Source organism: Schistocerca piceifrons, chromosome 2 (assembly GCF_021461385.2).
Source record: "Schistocerca piceifrons isolate TAMUIC-IGC-003096 chromosome 2, iqSchPice1.1, whole genome shotgun sequence".
In the NCBI taxonomy this organism is placed as follows: Eukaryota; Metazoa; Arthropoda; class Insecta; order Orthoptera; family Acrididae; genus Schistocerca; species Schistocerca piceifrons.
Window position 1 is genome coordinate 494,611,558 of NC_060139.1, and position 20,539 is coordinate 494,632,096.

Consider the following 20,539-nt stretch of genomic DNA (forward strand, 5'->3'; position numbering starts at 1 on the left):
GTTTTTAAATGCGCCTAGCACCTTTTATGATGGTATTGAGTGCCCTTGAGTGAAAAAAAATCTCTTACCTTAATGTATAAACTGGTTGTCACTATAAGTTCCATCATCCAGGTCTTTTGTTTTGTGCCTGTGTTTTAAAGTCCTGTGTGACATGTGTCTTCTAGAAGGAAACGAGTTGTTTTATCGTTGACAGACTAACAATCAGACAAGGGTGTGAGTGGTAAGCATTTATCTGAGATGTTTAGCTTGGGAACATCAACAGTTTCAGCCAAAAATACGAAGTCCTTAGTTTTTAACTTTGTGTATGACCTTGAGAATGAAGATGTGAGTTCGTTAAGAAAAGTTATGAAAACAGCAGAAAACAAAGAACTTGAAAAAGCCGTACTCAGGTGGCTTTTGCAGCAGTTGGCATTGAGGAGCCTTTTTTCGCGGTAGATTGTTTGCGAAAAAGCAAAACCTGTAACCAAGAAAACTGATGGTTTGTCTTCATTTAAAGCAAGCAATGTCTGGCTACAGGATTTCAAGGCAGCGCAGATCCACAAAATCAGCAGATAATTTTATTGAAAAATACAAAATCTTGTGACCTTGAATTTTATATAACAAAAATTAGACAGGCCATATTTGGAAGTCTTTGCGTGAAACAATTTTAGCTTTGATAAGGGAAACTAGGTTTCATGGCTCTAGGGTTAATAAAGACCGTGTTACTTCGTTGAACTGTGCTAACTGTACAGGAAACCACAAAATACTCCTTCTGTTGTTTGGGGGGGGGGGGGGGGGGGAGACAGGCTTTAAAGAGTAATTATATATAAATTGATCAAAGACCTGGATGACTGCGTCTGTTTTGCGAATGATACTGTTAAGTTTTCACATTTTATATGAAAAACATACCAAAAAGGCCATATGGCAGTAAGGTGATGTTAATTCTGGACAATGTACCCATCCATCCTACAGAAAGCTTTCTTGGTAGAGTAGAGGGACATTTCAAAACACTCTTCCTGCCACCAAATGTAACAAATTTGCTAAAGACTGTGGACCAAAAGGTTAGTAAAACTATGAAGAGACGTTACAGAAGAAAATTGCTGAGGAAGCTTTTGAAAGATCAAAATGAAGAAGGCGTTGTGGCTCCTCACTGAAAATTCAATTTAAAATACTGCTCTTACATTATGGCCCACAGAAGTATGGAATCTGGTGAAGACAACCACACTAAAAAGGACTTGGAATAAATTAATTTCAACCAAAGATGAGGCACAGAAAGGTGAAGATGATAAGAAGCAGCATGAAAGGGATGAGGAAGAAAGAAATTGGCAGAAGGCGAAATATCGCTTGAGGTCATAAGGAAGGCCCTTTTGAAAACTCCTGGACATTCTGATTGCAGTGCAGAGGATGCAGGTGAGTGGCTAATATGTGATTCTTAGGACCTGGATTCCAAATCCTCAGTGACGATGAAATCATTCAAAGTGTGAGAGAAAAAGCTTATCGCCAGGATTCTTACATTACCGCTGAACCAGATGCAGGGCTGTCAGCTGGTGAGGCATTTGAATCTCTTGACACTGCACCAATATTGGTGGAGTGGTATCCTGACTGTGACCATGCACAGCTGCTCACTATCAAGCAAATGCACAAAAAGTATTGTAGAAAGCAAAACAACTGACTCCGATCGATATGTTTGAGGACTGACACTGCATAAAATCTAAACATAGTATTGTAGTCACTAAATTAATGTTGCAGTAGTATGTATACACAATAATATTTTTTTTTTCTTTTTTTTCTTTTTAAAGAAATGACCTGTTTTATGATTTATCCAATTATGCGGATTGGTTCTGGTCCCAAGTCATCTGGATAATTGAAGGTGTACTGTATTTACTTAAATAAGCTTTACTCTGAGTCTTGCAGAGGCTCCTGGTGAAAGACTATGTTTCACTTGAGTTGATTCTCAGTGGCAAAACCACATTTCATGTGTCTGAAAAGGTGTCATAACATGCAAGTTTGGGGCACAGAACATCCACTCTAGTTTGTGGAATACATTCGTGAATCACCTTAAGTTAAGATCTTTTGTTCCATGTCCTCTTCAGAAGCTCGTGAACCATTTTTCTTTGCCTTTAATTGTAACTTGGTCTCATAAACTGACATACAGCCAGGAGAGAGGCGTGCTGACCACATGCCTCTCCATATCCACATCCAGTGACGCCTCTCAGCTGAGGACGACATGGACCTTCATGGCCTGTTCGGGCGGAGTATATTTTTCTTTTAAACTGTAACTGGTTTTGTGTACCTGCATATGCTGCAACAATGGCTTATGCCACAATTACAGCAAAACAGTGGAGACTTCATATTTCAAGAAGACAGTGCTCCACCACACTTTCTTTCAGACATTTCTGATTACTTCGGTGCCAGACTGCCTGGATTGGATTGAACATGCTTCTCATTTTTTTGTTCAGTGGTCGCCACGGTCACCTAATTTAACTCTGCATGTTTTTTTCCTTATGGGCCTATGTCAAAGGACATTTCTTCCTGTCTCCACTGGCACTTAATTTGGAATACTTGTAAGGAAGAATGACTGATGTGGCCACTGATCTGCACTATGATGTGTTGGGACAGGTACGGCAATAATTTCTACCCTACTGACATTTGCTGCGTTACAAATAATGCCCATATAGAATACCTGTAGCGTGATTTATAAACTTGGAGAGATGCTCTACCTACTGAAGTGTCATTTATCTGTACATCTTGTATTTTTTGCACAGCTGTTCTCTGGGACCGTGGAGGTACTTACGAATAACCCAGTACTTAGGCTAAAACATACTGACTGCGACTTGTAGCAGTCCTGAAAAACTTAATTTCAACAGCTGATGTTTCCCCTGAAAGGCAATGCCCACTCTCACTGAATTGCTAAATGTTTTCTTTGCAGGTGACTCGAACTCTGTTTCCTCTTGCGGAGAATGGTCATCTACAGAATACTGGTACTACTCACACCCTGAAAAGCCAACCAAGTGTCATGCACATGCATGACGAGAGCATTGCTTCTACAACATACGCTGACTTTGAGGTATAAAACATTACTATGAATTAATTTTGATTAAAGTTAAAATATTCATTGTAGCTGGCGATCTGTCACAGCGGAAGTCCTGGAAAACAGCGAATTAGGTTTTAAACTATAAAGTAAAAACAATATTTAATCCAGTATAATGCTTCAGCTGAATTTTTATTACGATCTCAAAGTAAATAAAAGCATCTTGACAGATCTGAAATAAGTTGTAACATACTTATAATATTGAAATGAATTATGCTCAGCAAGCTACATGCTTTCTGGCCAAATACACACAAAGTACTGACCCCCTATGCCAATATGGCTGTAACTATTTATACTTTATTAACAATCCTCGGCATTGTTTAAAGTGATTTTTTAACTAAGTAACAATTAAAATTAACATATAAAAACTGAAAATACATATATAAACTTATGTTTGCTCCAGAATGGCAAGTACAATTCTATATTAGTTGGTGTCAGTTATTTTATTCAAGTATAACTTCTCGAATACGAAATTACAATAATGGATTTTCGTATTTTATTAATTACTAGAGGTTCCCTTCATGGAAAATGTTCCCTTCATTTACAGAGCTTCTATACTTTAAGGTAATTGGGGTGTAATAATTAGTTTAGTAACATTTTTTTTAGACAAATTACGTATTTTGTTTACATGTGCCATCCTGAATTAGACTGGAAAATGTTCGTTTTAAGTGGGTCTTAATGGACTGTTACATTTCAAGTAAGTATTGGAAAATATGGAGAAATACTTAAGAAATGCACCTTTCTGCCCCTTGTACAGCTATAATGTTTGTGAAGATCAATGACACTTCTGATTATTTTTCAGAGGTCACTTATTGAGAAGAACTCTGTGCAAGACATATGATTCTTTATAACTGGATGTAGTGTAATGTGTTGTACTGTTTTAAGTGTTGATTTTAATTTGTATTTTGGTTTTAACAAAGAAAATGGATGTAAGATATGTAAATATTTAAAGACTGCAGACCAGTTTAGCAGATTTTATTATAAATTCTATGTGTAAACTATAGTAATAAGGTAAACTACTACCCTAAAGAGACCACAGCTTATTAGGTAGTGTATGTACATTTTGCTTTATGCAGTGGAATGATATTTTATAAGTACTTTTATTTTAAAATTTCTATTTCATATTTCTAATTTCTGTTTTATAGATATTTATATTTTAAACTTCTTGAGTACAAACCTTGTTTTGTCAAGACGTTCACTTTATTGCATCACACTCTTGGAAAATGTGTACCCTGGATAATACTATTTCCCTCCTAATTTCCACCCCCTTCTTTTTCTTCTTTCACTCCCACCAAATGGCTCATATCATTGAGTTAGTTCATTTATTATTTATTTATCCAAGGATCATCTCACAATGATACAGCATTTGTCATCTCTTTGTAAGGAAAATAAATAGTTGAAAATGTATATACACACAGAATTAAAAGTCTGCTTCTATGCAGATAGGAGACTGGCTACTTGTGGTTGTAGAGTGACAAAGAAACCATCCTAGCGTTTACCTGAAATCATTGAGAAAAATCTAAATCATTATCACCATGCAGAGCAAACTCCATCCTCCCGAATATTAGGCCAGTGTGTTGACAAGTGCACTGCGTCATTCAGTTGGTCCTTATTTTACAATGTCCTTTGATTTACACACACAGTTCCTTCATTGCTGCACACACTAAGTACAACCATTTATTACTTGTGGACAACAAACCTGCTGCTATCCCCCTTGCCCTAACTGCAGCCCATCCGGGAAACAGACTTCAGGCCTGAAAATGTGCAACTATGCCCCATACACATCTCAGTGTCCTCCCCTCATTCTACCTGAAAAACTGAGTCACCATCTCCCATCATGAGTGAAATGTTGAGCTCAGGAGAATGACAAGACATTGCTATCACGCACTATAGATGTTGATAATTTTCTTGTAAAAGCGTTACACTGTGACCATGTTTTGTAATGTGTCAGGCTGTTGTGGTTATCCCCTGTTATTATTGACCACTATGTGAATTTTTCCTTCTTTATTTCTTCGTTGATAGTCCTCAGTGTTGACACTGCATTGTTACACTGGCTGGAAAAATGGGGAGTGTAAGTTCAACACTGACTACTGTAAATGATGTAGCAGACACTTTCACCGTTCTTCACTTTCACCGTTCTTCACTTTCACCGTTCTTCACTTTCACCGTTCTTCACTTTCACCGTTCTTCACTTTCACCGTTCTTCACTTTCACCGTTCACAACCTCCCAATTTTACACAGTTATATGGCCAGTTCACTATTGGTAAACGTTAATAAGCCTCATGAGTAGTTTGCAAGCAAATGTCAGCATACTGTTACGATAGTTTGCTGTTGAACACCTGTGAGCAGTAAAATCTAACCACACAGTTCACAGTTCTTGCAGAATAATATAGTACATGTGACACAATTTCTCAAATAAATTTGAATAGACATTGTCATTGTTTTAACACATGGCCTATTTGTGTTGCACTTATAGCACTGTTACGTTAATGCATTGTTGTTACTTTATCCAATACATAATTCCTGTCTGAGAAACAGCCATGGACTGACGATCTCTGGACAAAAAATCTGTCCTGTATATATATCTTCACAGTAATAGACACTGAAACTATACACTGTTCGATGTTTAAGTTATAGAAATTACAATTAAAACATAACTCATTCAGTTAACTGAATACATCAAAAATTCCTCTTTTTTTTAATAGTTCCTTCTACTACAAAGGTCATGCCAAATTATTTTTTTAAATAATAAAATTAACAGATGTGGTTATACAAACCATACTTTTGACAAATCTGGTAATTATTTTGGAATTAAGTGCTAGCTTTGCTAATATGTTTCCGAATAAAGCCAAATAAATACTTTAAGAATCCTAGTAGTTTGTCTTCCTAATTCTTATTATTAGTACAGAATTTGTATTTGTTTGTAAGTCTACAATAAATCTAAGACATGAAATGATTATTGATTTCGCCCTATAACAAAGGTATTAACTAGGAATGATCAAAATAAATTAGGAAATTAATTACATTCAAAAAATTAAGAACACAATTAGACCCGGCACTATATTCCTTAAGACTGAGGGCCAACCTTTCTCTTTTATGGAAATGCAGATTACAGTCATGCATGTTAAAGGTAATTTGGCAAAAAATGAAAATAAAATGAATTTAAGGAGGCAGATGGCAAGACAAGAGAGGAAGTAAAGAGATCCCAGATTGCTTCGTCACAGCTAATTGTTGAGTCCTCTGAGTAATGTTTAATTGTTTAGTATGCACTAGTTGCTTTTTTTGAACAAATGTATTTTAGTAATTTTTATTCATCACATTGGGCAGTTTATTACATGGTTTTATTTCCTGTTAAAAATGCTGTTTTGAAGTTTTTTCTTTGTAATTGTAGGTCCAAACTGGCTCTTGTTTCATGATCCTGTATAGAACTATTAGTGAAATACATAGTAATGTTTTCCAGGATATGCACAACAGATTGATAGATGTACTGCCAAAGTGCCGCAAGGATACCCAGTTTTTTCAATAGTTTTTAATACTAAGCCCAACTGCTACATCTAGTTATTATTCTTACTTCTTTTCTGTGTTTTGAAAATTGCGTCCATATTTTGGACCTGTGATCCTCCGAGAAGAATCCCATAGCTAGGAACTGAGTGTAAATAGCAATAGTACGTCAGCACGAGATGTTGTGGGAAGATATATCTTCACAAAATATTAAAAATTTTTACAGGTTTTCTGATATCTCATGAGAATTCATCTTCATTCCTCAAAGGATTTCAGTTATTTTTTAACAGAAGAGTGTATAGGTTTGGATATACAGGATATCCGAAAAGTTTTTCCCTGATTACATAAATTGATAACTCAGGCTAGAAGTGAGATATAAATATGAAACTGGTCTCTAATTGTTTGCGAACTATCAAAGTTTTTTTCATACATCAGTAAACTTCCACATGAGCACCCATAGTAGCACGTAGCACATCTAAGCGATATTCAATTTCCGTCCACACATTAGCCAACATCACTGGAGGGATCGATTCAACGACTGTGGTTATCCGTTGCCGCAGGGTTTCAAGATCTGGTATACGTGTTAGGTAGACCTCGTGCTTGATGTAACCCCATAAAAAGAAGTCTAATGGGGTTATGTTAGGAGTGCGTGGAGGCCAAACCGTTGGCCCATCACAACCAATCCATCTCCAGGAAAGGTCACATCGAGATAGGCACGGACGTCCAAACCCCAGTGAGGTGGTGCACCGTCTTGCTGAAACAAGACTGGGGTGGTACTGAAGCAGCTAAGGAACAGCATACAGTTGCAACATGTCCAGATACACTGCAGATGTGATGGTAGCCTCAGCGAAGAAGAACGGCCCGATAATTTGATCGTGCAATAGCGCGCACCAAACATTCACCTTTGGACTGCCTCTGGTACACTCCATGACCTCGCCAGGGGGTTGTGAACCCCAAATGCGCACATTATGGCGATTCACTGCTCCACTGACAAAAAAAGGTCGCTTGGGCGGAAAAGGCAATTCGTCTGAGATAACCATCATCGTCCTCAATACGTGATAGCATTTCGACCCCAAAGTCATATCGGCGTGTACTGTCATTGGGCAACAAAGCCTGAACGATTTGCACTTTGTATGCACGAAACGATAAATGTTTGTGTAAAATGTCATGGAGAGAGCTTTTTGGCATCTGTAATTCACGTGAGGCCCTGCGCACCAATTTCTTCGGACTTCGCAGAAAAGCCTGCCTTACAGCTTCGACCCTGTCTGCTGAGGTTCTTGGTCGACCAGACCTCGGAAGGTCAGCAACCTACCCTGTGTTCTTGAACTTCTCATACCAGGCTTTAATGCTCTTGACATCAGGTGGATTCGTTCCAAATGTTGTCTTGAAGTGTCTCTGCACTGTGGTTGGTGATCATGTCTCATGGTACCACAAGACACATTGTGCCTTCTTCTGATTGGTTAACATGGCTTCTTGGGCACTGCACCTCGTCCACTACTTACGTACTGCGAACCTAAAACAGAAAAAAAAAACTTTGATAGTTGTAACCAATTCGACACAAGTTTCATATTTGTATCTTACTTCTAGCCTGAGCTATCAATTTAAGTAATCAGGGAAAGTCTTTTCGGACACCCTGTATTTTAAACTATATGTCTGTACTTAATACATAATTTGGGATTTTTTCGCAATGTTGTAGGGTCTTGTCGTCATTGTTGCTGGTTTTGCCTGTTCTTGCAATTTTTATAGCAACTTGTGTACATGAAGTCCTTTGTGTCTCACAGCATTTTGTCAGAAATTGCTTTATTGCAATGTGTAATATTTCAGTTGAGGCATGTTTTTGGCCCTTCATTGCCATATAATTACATTCCAAACTGCCAGGCAGACACTTAAAACATGTTTATGAAAATTGTGCCATGTGTCAGTTTTATTTCTCTCTGAAGCTCGAAGGGTCTTGATATAGGACATCTATAGATTTACTTTTCTGATTACAGACTGGAAGCAGTTTACACCAGCTAGGTTCCATGCCCTTACAAACTGTCTCAAAATAGCATCCGTATTTTATTACTTTAGATATCTGGGCCAAACAAAGGGTAATTTCTTCCATACCAGTACAAGCACTGATTTAAGAGTGCCATGAGCTAAATAATGATCTACATTTCATTGCTGTTAGGATATCTGCAGTAATTCCATCCACAACTGACATTTTTCATTCTTCTTGTTTGGTTGTAGTAATAAAATAAACTTTTTTCATTTTAATAAGTGGCCTTCGCTAACGTGTGTCATTAAAAAAAGTGAAGCCTTTATTGCTGTATATGTTGAGCATCTCATTCAGTTATCGATGGTTAGTCTTTTTTTTTGGGAATTTATTCTGTTAACACTTTACAAAATATCTTTTGAAACAGTGATTTTAAAATAAGTTTCTCAGTTATTCATTTTTGTTCCCCAGTTGCTTGGTCATTCTTTTCATTTTCTTCCTCTTCCTCCACTTCCATCTACTAGCTGTGTTTCTGTATTCTAAATTCAAACTGCAGGAAATCCTAGTTTTTATATATATGTTCTTACTTCACTTCACAATTGGCTTATGACTCTTATGAAACAGTATATGTGTGATATTTTGTCCACCCGTTTATCTATTTTGGTCTCCATTATGTCAAGATGGTTTACTGTTAGGACTCATGTCAGTATTTATGAAGTCACCAGTTTGGCTATTGGCTTAATGCACTGACACAATACAATATGCTATATGATTTGTTGTAATAAAGGTTGCAATGATGAGCTCTTCTGAAGAGGAAGTCTTCTTGGCTTATCAATATTTAAAGAACAAACTAGAGGAAGCACTGGGTGCACTCATACAGTACTCAAAATATCAGACAGTTCGGCTGTGGTTTCTTGTGAGCTCTGTCGACATGAACACATATTCCACAAATTCTGCAGACTGAATCCAGACATCAGTTTCCACATTTTGGAGCAACTAGTATCAGCTACTTTGACAAAGCAGGACACAAATTTTCAACTTGCTATTTCTCCCGCTGAGAAGCTACTCATTACAATAAAGTAAGTTGGTGAAAGTGTGTGAATTATGTTAAAAGTGCCACCATGACAAGTTCATTTGTAATAAAATCACGTAGTGTGGTACTTTATTAAGTGAAGTATGTGTATAAAAAATGAATACAGTTTGAAAAGCTGCAACTCTTCAGTATGTTACGGTAGAATGTGATTGAGGTTCACACAGCTTTATAAGGAACATTACCATATCTGAAGTTAGATGTTTGCCGTCAATGTTTCAGCATAAGATAGTGAGTTCTGTGTAAAGGTAGACAGTGTCTTAGAAATGGAAAAGCCCAAGACAATGAGGAAAATTCAGAAATCTCCTCCTTGGTTTTGTACAGCTGATTCAGTAGCAACATGAACTTTGCCTTTAGAGCTCTTCTATGCCTGGCACTAAATTTCTTGAAGTCTGGGAGCATGGACTCAAGAAACATAAAGCCAACGTCATCAGCTGATGACACGTGGTATCTATTCATCTAATTGAGTTTTTTTAATTTCCCAACGGTTGGCAAATGCTTTTGTAGCATTACTCTTGCTGGCTCCAGCTTTTCTTTTTGGGGGAGGTGGTTGTAGTACCATGCCACATTCAACCACATAACTGGTCTCTTCTGAAGTCTGATAATTTTCCACTTCCTGGGGGTCTGAGCAGACAGCGCTGCACTTGAAATTGGCATGCAGTCTTCATTTTCAGAAGAGGAAGCTCCCACTATGTACGGAAAAGAAATGTGGTGGGGGGCCAAATAATACAGTTTCTTGACTTTTCCCAGTCATGATTTTGGAAGTTTCAATGACGTTCCAAAAGTAGTGCCTATGTTTTTCCAGTGTTTGTGGCAGATGTATTCAAGAAATGAAGGCAATACAAGAAAATACATGCCTGACAATTTTATAGACTTGGGTTATACTAAGAAAGTTTACAACATTTTTTATCCCATTGTGGCATCCAGTTATTAAATCTGAACTATAGCCTCATCTTTTCGTCATGGCAGATGTAGACAACTTTTATTCGAAGCTGTATGTTTAAAGGTACTGAAACTAGGGTTGCTCAATTTGTATACCTGCAATTAACATTTCCACAACCTTAATTAGGGGCTCCTCTATTTCAGTTTTGAATGCTGTAATTTTTAGAATACAATTATCATTTTACAATCACTGACCAAAACCATAGGTTTTGTCACATGTCTAAGAAAATTCAACTGGAAACATTATGAGTTAAAAATGCTGAACAGAAGGTACCATCTTTGAACAGTCTTCATGTGTGAATGACACATTGACTATAAGCACCATCGAAAGAAAGGCACAGGTCAAGACATCTACCCAACTTGAAAGCACATATGCAAGTGACTGCTTCGGCCTGTATCAGCAACAACACACAGGGTGCTGTGTGGTCATAGCATTGAGTGTGGCGCATCATGGCTTATCGCACCCGAACGCCAGAAAGTATAATGTATTTACTCAAAACGGAAAGAGGTAAAGCTTTCCTTCCAGCATTAAAAACAATTTAAACATGTTCGCTACATTTCTCACACAGTAATATAAGCCGTAAAATGCACCAAACATGAACTGGCCCTTGACTACATTTTTCGGTGCAAACTTTTCAAAATATGCACAGTGCTGTTCTTCACTTTGAAGTATCACAGTAACTACGGGTAACAACAAAAAACATACCAGTTCATTCTCAAGTTGTAATGTGTGACTACAAGAATATTTTCTTCAAAATCAAATGAGTGAGGCTATGTAGTGGAGAACATGCATGACTCCCAAAGCATCATTGTTTTTGTTGTTGTAGTTGTAGTTGCTCCCAAATCGGATGATTTAAAATTTCACTTCCCACTTATCATACAATACAAGTTGCTCGACGTGACCAGCATTCCTTGTTTGCATCAGGTGATTTAATAGAGATAGGGATCGGTGTCGTGTCATTGTCATCCCAGTGTGAACCAGTTAAGTTGCTTCCATTATGTTTCTATATGCTCTCCTGATGTGGGTTGCTTCTGCATCGTATCATATATCCTATCACTTCATTGTGAACTGTGTCTAATTGTTTATGTAATATACATATATATGCTTTCAAATCGCATCTTCAGGTGTACATCTACAAGCCTGTACAGTCATCATTATGATTTTTTTAAAAAAATACCTATCCTAATAAACTCTGCTGATGACAGCTAATATGAAATACTCGCACTTCAGTAAAACATTGAAGCCCTGATTGTGAAACCATTTGTGTTCCTGTGAAAATTCATATACAGTTGAAAGCAGTTTATTTCAGGAACGTGCTACCTTTCTTTTTCCATTCTTCTCGTCTTTGAGATATGTGACAGTAATTTCTAGATCGAGAGATGCAAAGAAAAGTTGCAATAAAAATGTAACATTGTGATCATTTATAATAAAATATAAATAGTAAATAGAAAATAAAAAAACTGTGAACTCCCCATAAATAGCCAATGCACTGTAGGGCAGGGTGCTCCAAATGGAAATGTAATAAAATCTCATTCATCAGTACTGGATGTAGTAAGCATACTTGCAGAGTCCAGTGGAGGCAATTGTGTTTTTTATATTTCCAGCTAATGACAGAGTGGGGAAAGGATATACATTACTGATGAAACTAGATGATTTTTTACTTTTGCACTTATTCCTAAACTATACTTTCTAGAACATTTACTGAATTTTCCATCGGTGCTTGGCAGAATATGGTGATAATATTAAAGAGGAGAACACTACCTAACGTTCTGCAAAATTTTGCAGAGCAGTAGGAAGTGTTTTCCTCTATAATATTATACTTTCTATTTTGTATTTGGAATATCCCATTCTTGAATTAACAGAAGACAGGAGCTTGTTATGTAACATCCTGAAAAGCACTAAAACATTCATTGCAATCATATCTCTATAGGTTATGTTATAATGTGTTCATGAAGCATGATGTGGAAAATTCATTTTTGTAAATCATTGTGACGAACAATTACATAACTCTGAAATTTTACTGCAATCATTTGTGAATTTCTTCCTTATAACTGTACTGGGTTCGGTTTGCTATAAAAATCGAAACCTTCTGGAACTGCACAGTTCTGGTTTTGTGAGACTTTTTGCCAAAATTTCTAATTATTTATGTAGGCTTACTGCAGTAAAGTTATAAATGTTATCTAAATTTTATTTGTTATTTATCATTTGCTATTGAAAGATTCATAGTTGTTAGATGATGATATTTTACATTTTATCATGTACAATTCTTCAAAACTTCAAAGCACTACTTAAATCACAATATGCACTGCTTGTACAGCTGTAAAATCCTTCATTGTTATAGATCATAAGACCGTTCAAAAACTACTTTTGGTTGTTACTTTTTATGTAGAATATTTTGAGTACTAAGCTGATTGTGTAGGATTTGTCATTTTGCTTTTCATTTCTTAGTATTGTCATTAAATTTGTTATCTAGTACATAGTCCAAACACAAACATTAAAATGTGCTTTATTTATAATGCTCTTGAAAGATATCATTGTTGAACCTTATCACAGAAACTGCTTAGTAAATAAAAATTACAGCTCTCAAAGATTAATGCAGGAACAACAAAAGCAGCAATAAATCCAGTAATAGAAGCCATTTAACCCAAAACAACTTTAATCGCCCAACACGTGGGCTGTTGTTTCAAGCACCTCACTGAATTAATGAATATCTGAGGCATTCTAAAGATTTGCCTAACACTTGAAGAGTCAGCTGTGTATCATTATTGATGTTAGTGGTTCAAGAAACATACATGTTCCATTTGATTCTGGATAGCAACACTATGCAGATTGAAACTGAGATTGTTACATTGTATGCGTAGTCATCACTGATCACAATTCTAACTGCAGCACAGTGCAGGAATCTCTTCACAATGCAGTACTCGTGCATTTGCTTCTTACAGTACACATTGCATTCTCCTAGATGTTTATAAACTCCCTGTCTTCCACAGTCACCAGGTCTGTCTTCCATTGAACATGGTGATAGAGCTATGATCTGCGTTACTGGAAAAATAGCTCTGACCAGCTGTGCCAATAGTGGACTTAGCATGAAAACAGTATCTTCAAAGCAGACATCTGACCCTTGCGTGATGCTCATACTGTCAAAGGGAGCCTATCAGTAAATTCTCACTGTAAATAACTAATCACATAGTCATACAACGTGTATAAAATACAAAATGAATATTTTCAGTGTGTTAATTTTCAACTAGTGCATGATGATACAAACACTTCTTTATCTCTGAAACTGAAAATTTATGAAGTTTAATTTCTTTCTCAAAACTTTTTGAATGTCTCAAACAATACATACAAAATGTGTTTTTCTTTTCGTATATACTGGAGCAGTTCACAAACCATTGAAGTACTGTATATTTTGTAGCACCAAATGTGCGTGTATACTGTCATTAATGGTGCTTCATGTTTTTGCCAGCACTGCCCCTCTTGGTATCTCCCAGCTCTCTTGTCATGTGTTTTATAGAATGGAATATCTTTGGAGTTGTTGTTTCTTCCAACTGTAATAACAAATCAATCATTCATTTATTACTAATAATGTACTAATAAACTAAATTTCATTTTAATTTTCTGCTCCCAAAATGGTGTAGCAGGTCATGTTTTTCTTTTCTCTCTCTCTCTCTCTCTCTCTCTCTCTCTCTCTCTCTCTCTCTCTCTCTCTCTCTCTCTCTAAAGAAACAGTATTTATTTGCCACTATTGTTTTTACATAAAGTATCATTGAGGCAGTTACAGTTTGTGTGAAAGTCTGTTGATTATGCTATCACACTGTGCAGTCAGTACTTGAATGCAAATAAATTTCTTTCCGTATTTTTAGTGGCAGTATTAAGAGTTGCACCCCCCTGTACAGCCACCTTGTCTGTGTCTTATACATTTCATTATGTTTAATTCCTTGCTTTGAGATTCTCGTATAGTTTCCTCACATGATGAGAATTGGTGTGGCACAGTGTTAGAATCACAGAAGTGTCTTGTATAATTTCAAATGAATATCACATTTTAGTTGAAAAGTGGGTAGCGTGTGTGCAAAAGATTGTCTGATAACATCACTGATTTAATTGCACATAATTTCCCATTTCAAAAATTAGAGCTCAAGTGTTAAAAGCTGATAATCAGGGAAACTAATTGCACAACAAATAAGGGAGAATAATTCTTCCAGAAAACAAATTTCTGTGTAATACTACATAAATTATTTATTGTAGGGTCGTTTCACATAAAGTGGATCGATTTTGGAGGCACGTTCTCAACAGAGTAAAATTAGTTGTGCAAATTTGGAGCACAACATATAAAAAAATTCAAGGTTTTAGAAGGCTTTCAATGGATGTGTGAGAAATGTCATGTAAGCCCTATGACAGTTTTTGCCAAATTGCAGACAGCTTAAAATTGCAACATAAACAAGATATTTGGATTAGACACAGCTTCTTGTGCTTTTTACACCATCAAAGGTTTAAGGCTATGTTATTCACTGCATATCGCGCTATATATGGTCAAAGTTGGGAATAAGTACCACAGTTTTTTCAACTGCAGTTGGGCTCGGATAATCTGGCATGCTCAGGAATCTGTCAATACTGAATTGTCAAGGTAATTTTTAGAAGCCTGCTTAAAAAGGAAAGAAAAAGTTACTGGATGCTTCTAACATACAGAAATAAGTCACCCTTGTTTATTAACTGCAACTCGTGATATTACTGTATAAAAATTAAACATATTTGTTATTTTTCTGTAAAAACAAAACTGAACTAAAAGTGAACCATTGCAATGTGTTGTTAGGTCAGTTTAAGGCTCAAAATTTTACGGAAGTTCAATATACACAGGAAATTTTTTTGTACAGCAGATGCGAAATAAAATAACCTTCATTGATTTGAAAAACCAAGAACAAGGAAATCCGTTAATGCTGTTTACCAAGAATTTAGTGCAATTTAATTGGAATCACTGTCTTCAGGAATAGCACAGATAACTGAAGTTGCAAGGGCATGGAATATGTTGTGCTAATATCAGCCAGTCATGATTTCACTGAAATTTTCTTTAGAGTCATCTGGAACATTGCAGAAATGCCAATTTGTTTTTTTATTAAGCTGTATGTTTTTTTTTTTTTTTAAACAAACAGTATTGTGTATGATGTGCAGTTCCATAACTTCAGAAGTGTTGTATTGTTGCCTACTCTCAGCAAATTCCAACAAACATTTGAAGCTTCTGAAGACTCCACAAAAGAGATAAAGAGATGTAGTTGTTTCTTCTTTGTCACTCTAAAGTTTCTGGTAGTGGGGGTTGAAAACCTTTCTTAATATCCCATTGTCAGTCAGCCCTTCTTATATAGTCAAATTTCTGCCAGTGTAGAACTGTTCACCAAATTCTTCTGCTGAAAATGCACTCAATTTATTGGTGGCTGCAAAAGATATCACTTGTATAATTTCAGTGTGATCAGTTTTTTTGACTCCCCATCGTTTACATTGCTTTCCATTGTGGCTAAGTGAGGCAGAAAATGGTTACTGATGAGGCACTGGGCAGAATGGTGTCGATGTTTCTTGAAGGCATCCGACTGTACTTCCAGCTGCTCTGAGCTAAAAGTATGGGAAAATTCCTGATGCATTCCGGACTGTCGGGTCTGCTGGATTATTGAGTGCTGGAATATTTAGTAACTTCACAGAGAATTTGTCTGTCATGAATTCTGTTAAGCTGCAGCAATTATTTGAGCATATTTTAAAAGATATTTTTATGTGAACATGCCATAAATTTTTTTTATCAAATTTGTATATACAGTATATAATATTGCTAAGTTTTATCCCCACCTATTTATTTATCTTCATTTCGTTATAAATAGCTAGGTTTTCCCTACTAACAAGGATGCCCCTTGAGTGCTAGATCACAAATTCAATCTTTATTAAGCCTCATTTGAAAGTGTTGTGCTAAAAATTATGACAGGAAAATATTAACTGCTAATGGCTCACCAAGTGCATCCGGAGGGTGACAGAAAATGAGTGTCTAGGAGGTGCAGCGATATAGTGTATGGGATGTATGTATTACACTCAACAAAATGGACATCGTTGATATTCAAGAAATGTTGAAAACAAACCATTAACATGCACCATTAACACCGAATGAAAAATGACTTGCCACATTGATCACAGAGGTTCACAAGGCAAACTCCTTGGGAGTTACAAACTGTCAGGATGTTCAGCTGGGTATCTACTCTTAAAGAATACATATAGGAGTCCTATATGATGGAGTGTGATGACATGCAGCCGAATGTGAAACAGTCTGTCATGAAGCTTATGAAACTGACCACCCTTTAATGTAATTGGATAGATAAAAAATCCATTCATGAAGTGGCGGCAGGAGAACACACATATAAAAAAAGGTTTTGCTTCTGCAAGCTTTCAGAGCCAGTAGCTCCTTCCTGCAGAAGGGTTGAAGGTGTAGGAAGAGGGGTGAAGGGAAAGAAACTGGAGAGGTTTAGGAAAGGGGGTAGAGTTAGGAAAAATCGCCCAGAACTCTGGGTCAGGGGAGACTTACCAGACGGGAAGAGAAGGAAAGACTGGCTGTTGGGGACAACAGTTGGAAGTTGGGTAATATTAAAGACAGAGATTATTGCTAAAACATCATGCACGAGTTAATAAAAGTGAAAAGCTAAGTGCAATGTATGTAACAGAGGTGGGAGGGGGACAATGAAAAATATTTGGGTCAGAAAATGAAAGATATAGAAAACTAAATGGATTGAAGAAGGGAGTAGTTGCTGTGAAGAAATGCTTATCAGGAAGAAATTAAAGTAAATTAAGGCCAGGTGGGTGGTGAGAACCAGAGACATATTGTAACCCTAGTTCCAACCTGTGAATATCTGAGAAACTGATGTCTGGGGAAGAATCCAGATGGCACATGTGGGAAAACAGGCACTGAGGTTATGACTATCATGCTGCAGAGCATGCTCTACAACAGGCTATTGTGTGTTGCCAGAATACAGTCTCAGCCTATGCCCATTCATCCTAACTGATAACTTGGTGGTAGTCATGCCGATGTAAAAGACCGAACAGTGTTTACATAATAGCTGGTACATGAAGTGTCATTTCACAGGTAGCTGTCCCTTTGATAGTATATGTTTTGCCAGTTGCAGAGCTGGTATAGATAGTGGTAGGAGGGCGCATAGGGCAAGTAACTGTAGCTTCCAAAGCATATACCATCATGTGAAACGACACATCATATACCAGCTGTTATGCAAAAACTGTTTGGCATTTACATCGGCATGACTACAACAAAGTTACCAGTAAGGATAAATGGGCATAAGCAGAGGGTATATACCGGCACTACACCATATCCTGTTGCAGAACATGCTCTACAACATTACAGTCGTGACTTCGGTGCCTGTTTCACCACATGTGCCATGTGGATTCTTCCCTCAGACAACAGTTTCTCAGAACTCCACAGGTGGGAACTAGCACTACAATGTGTCTTTGGTTCTTGCCGCCCACCTGACCTTAATTTGCGTTAATTTCTTCCATCTGAGCATTTCTTCACAGCAAATACTCCTTTCTTCGGTCCATTTAGTTTCCTACATCTTCATTTTTCACTGTCCCCCTCCCACCTCTGTTACATAAATTGCCCTTATTTAATTGGATAGATAAAAAAAAAATCGACTCGCCAAGCTGCAACTGAACACACACATAAGACTGTTGTGATTCGCAAGCTTTTGGTGCCAATGGCTTTTTCTTCAGGCAGAAGGGTTGTAGGGGAAGGAAGAAGGGTGAAGGAAAAGGTCTGGAGAGGTCTAGGAAATGGGGTAGATTTTGGGAAAGTTGCCCAGAGCCTTGGGTCAGGGGAGACTTACCGTACGGGATAAGAAGGAAAGTCTCCACTTTCAAGCTCTCAGGTTTTCATATCTCGGCCGGTGCAGTCCGCAACAGTCAGTCTTTCCTTCTCATCCTGTCCAGTAAGTCTCCCCTAACCCAGGGTTTTGGACGACTTTTCCTAACTCTACCCCTTCACCTAAACATATCCAGTTCCTTCCACTTCGTCCCTCTTCCTTCCTCTTCTGCCAGAAGAAGGAGCCCTGGGCTCCAAAAGCTTACATAAGTAAAACATTGTCTTATATGTGTGTTCTTCTGCCACCCCTTGATGAATAAATTTTTTGTCTATCTAGTTGCATTATATTGTCAGAAATTGATTATTTTCATGACTATCCTTTAATATGTAGCTGCAGATAGTGTGATATTGCTTTTTAGGCATGGTAAAAACAAACACCCAGAGACTGACTTTGTGCAGTGGTTCCAGTTGGTATCAACTGATGTGTCGCCCACTTTTTAGGAGGATTAGTTTGCTGTAAAGGAGTCTGATTTTTATATGCAGACCACAAATCAAGCAAAAACAAGTTATTTTGATCAGCTGTTGGCCAAAAGCAGTGCTTGTACAACAGTTGTAGTTCTCTTATACCCATTTTTTGCACTTCTTGTTTGTCATAAATATTATCTACTATCGTTACAAGGTCACACACACTAGAAGGACTCATTGTGGGCTGAGTACCTCCAACTCCTCACAGCACAATAAATAATTTCCCATCCAAATTAACATTCGGCATAATTGTATATGAACGCGTTAAGGCATTGATATTAGCTGCTCTAGATACAATTCTCTTGGTATCTCATTTCAAAGGTTTCTTTTATATGCATTTCCTCTTCAGATCCCAGTTGGCTGGAGTTGAAAACAAATCCCTTACCGAACGATGGGATAAGTTTATCTCAGATAAAAATTTTTGTGCCAGTTCCACAGTTTGCTGTGCATTATCAAGTTGGCACTTTGTTTGAAATTTCGTTATCTTATGTCTTCAATGGAAATCGTTGAAATGCCGTGCGCAATTTATTGTGCATAACTTGGTGGGGCACTTTCGTGCACATCCTGTTAATTGTATCAAGCATCCCTGAAACGTGCAAACACCAGTTTTTGTAACAAGTGCACCTTGATTATCCATAGTTTTTTATATGCACTACATAATAATATTCCTGCAGACTTATTTTAAATATGTTTTTAAGCTGGAGAGGACTTCCATTTACGCCATGTGTGTAGTTGCATTTAGTACCCGTTCTTTGGAAAACCGTTGTCTTTTAATACGTTTTGCTGGAGACGGGATTTATGGCTACCTGTTTCAGTATCACTTTCACTTGCTAAGCTCGTATCATCGTCATTGTGTTCCTCATGTACATTGTCTTCACAGTCAAAAATATACGACACCACACATTCCACTGACTCATCTTGCAGAAACTCCAGTATTTCATCTGCCGCTTCTTCTCATTCTGCAAAATTCCTTGGGTTTCTTACTACAAAGTGTCAACTTCAGCAACTGTTGTTGTAGATACAATGCAGTGTCAGCTTTGTTTATTATTGCCATTGCTTTGCTGTGTGTCCACACCACTAGCAGTTTAGCACTGTTGAAAGTTACTCATCGGCTAAGCATTTCATCTATGCTCCGTAGCCTCTTGCTGTGTTCATCATTGGATACCTCCAGTCCCACCACCTGTTGCCATTAGCAGCCAGTATTGTCATTCCATGGTAGACAACAAGTGGGATTGTCAAATGCCATAAACAACCATTGGTCTTTTGCAACCTCGGACTCAAAGGGTTCATTGTAAGAAGGTTGTCATTTATTTTGAAGACTCTCAAGATAAGGTTTAAAAGCTGATCTTGAAAATACTATTGTCTATTGTTGGCTAACTATTGTTTTATTTGATGTTAAGTAGACTTTTTTAAATTCTAGGTGCAATCTCTCTCTCATTTTTTATCTATTAACACTTTTACTGCTACAGACGTGTTCTTTGCATCACATGCTGAGTGCGACTTTGTTGTGGCTGTGCTTTTCCCCAAATACTGAAGCTTGTGCTGCGAAACAGCGTTCCAGCAGCTGTGAATTATGTATCATCTGGCTTTCAGAGATCTAT

At 37.3% G+C, this 20,539-nt stretch overlaps 1 protein-coding gene across 2 annotated transcripts in view; it reads left to right on the forward strand.

Annotated features, from left to right (window-relative positions):
* Positions 1–20,539, forward strand: part of LOC124775048 (protein regulator of cytokinesis 1-like) — a 147,948-nt gene that overhangs the window by 95,594 nt on the left and 31,815 nt on the right. For both annotated transcript variants that reach the window (XM_047249828.1, XM_047249829.1), the window contains exon 12: positions 2,909–3,046. In XM_047249828.1, coding sequence (XP_047105784.1) covers positions 2,909–3,046 — 138 coding nt within the window. The remainder of the gene's footprint in view (positions 1–2,908; positions 3,047–20,539) is intronic.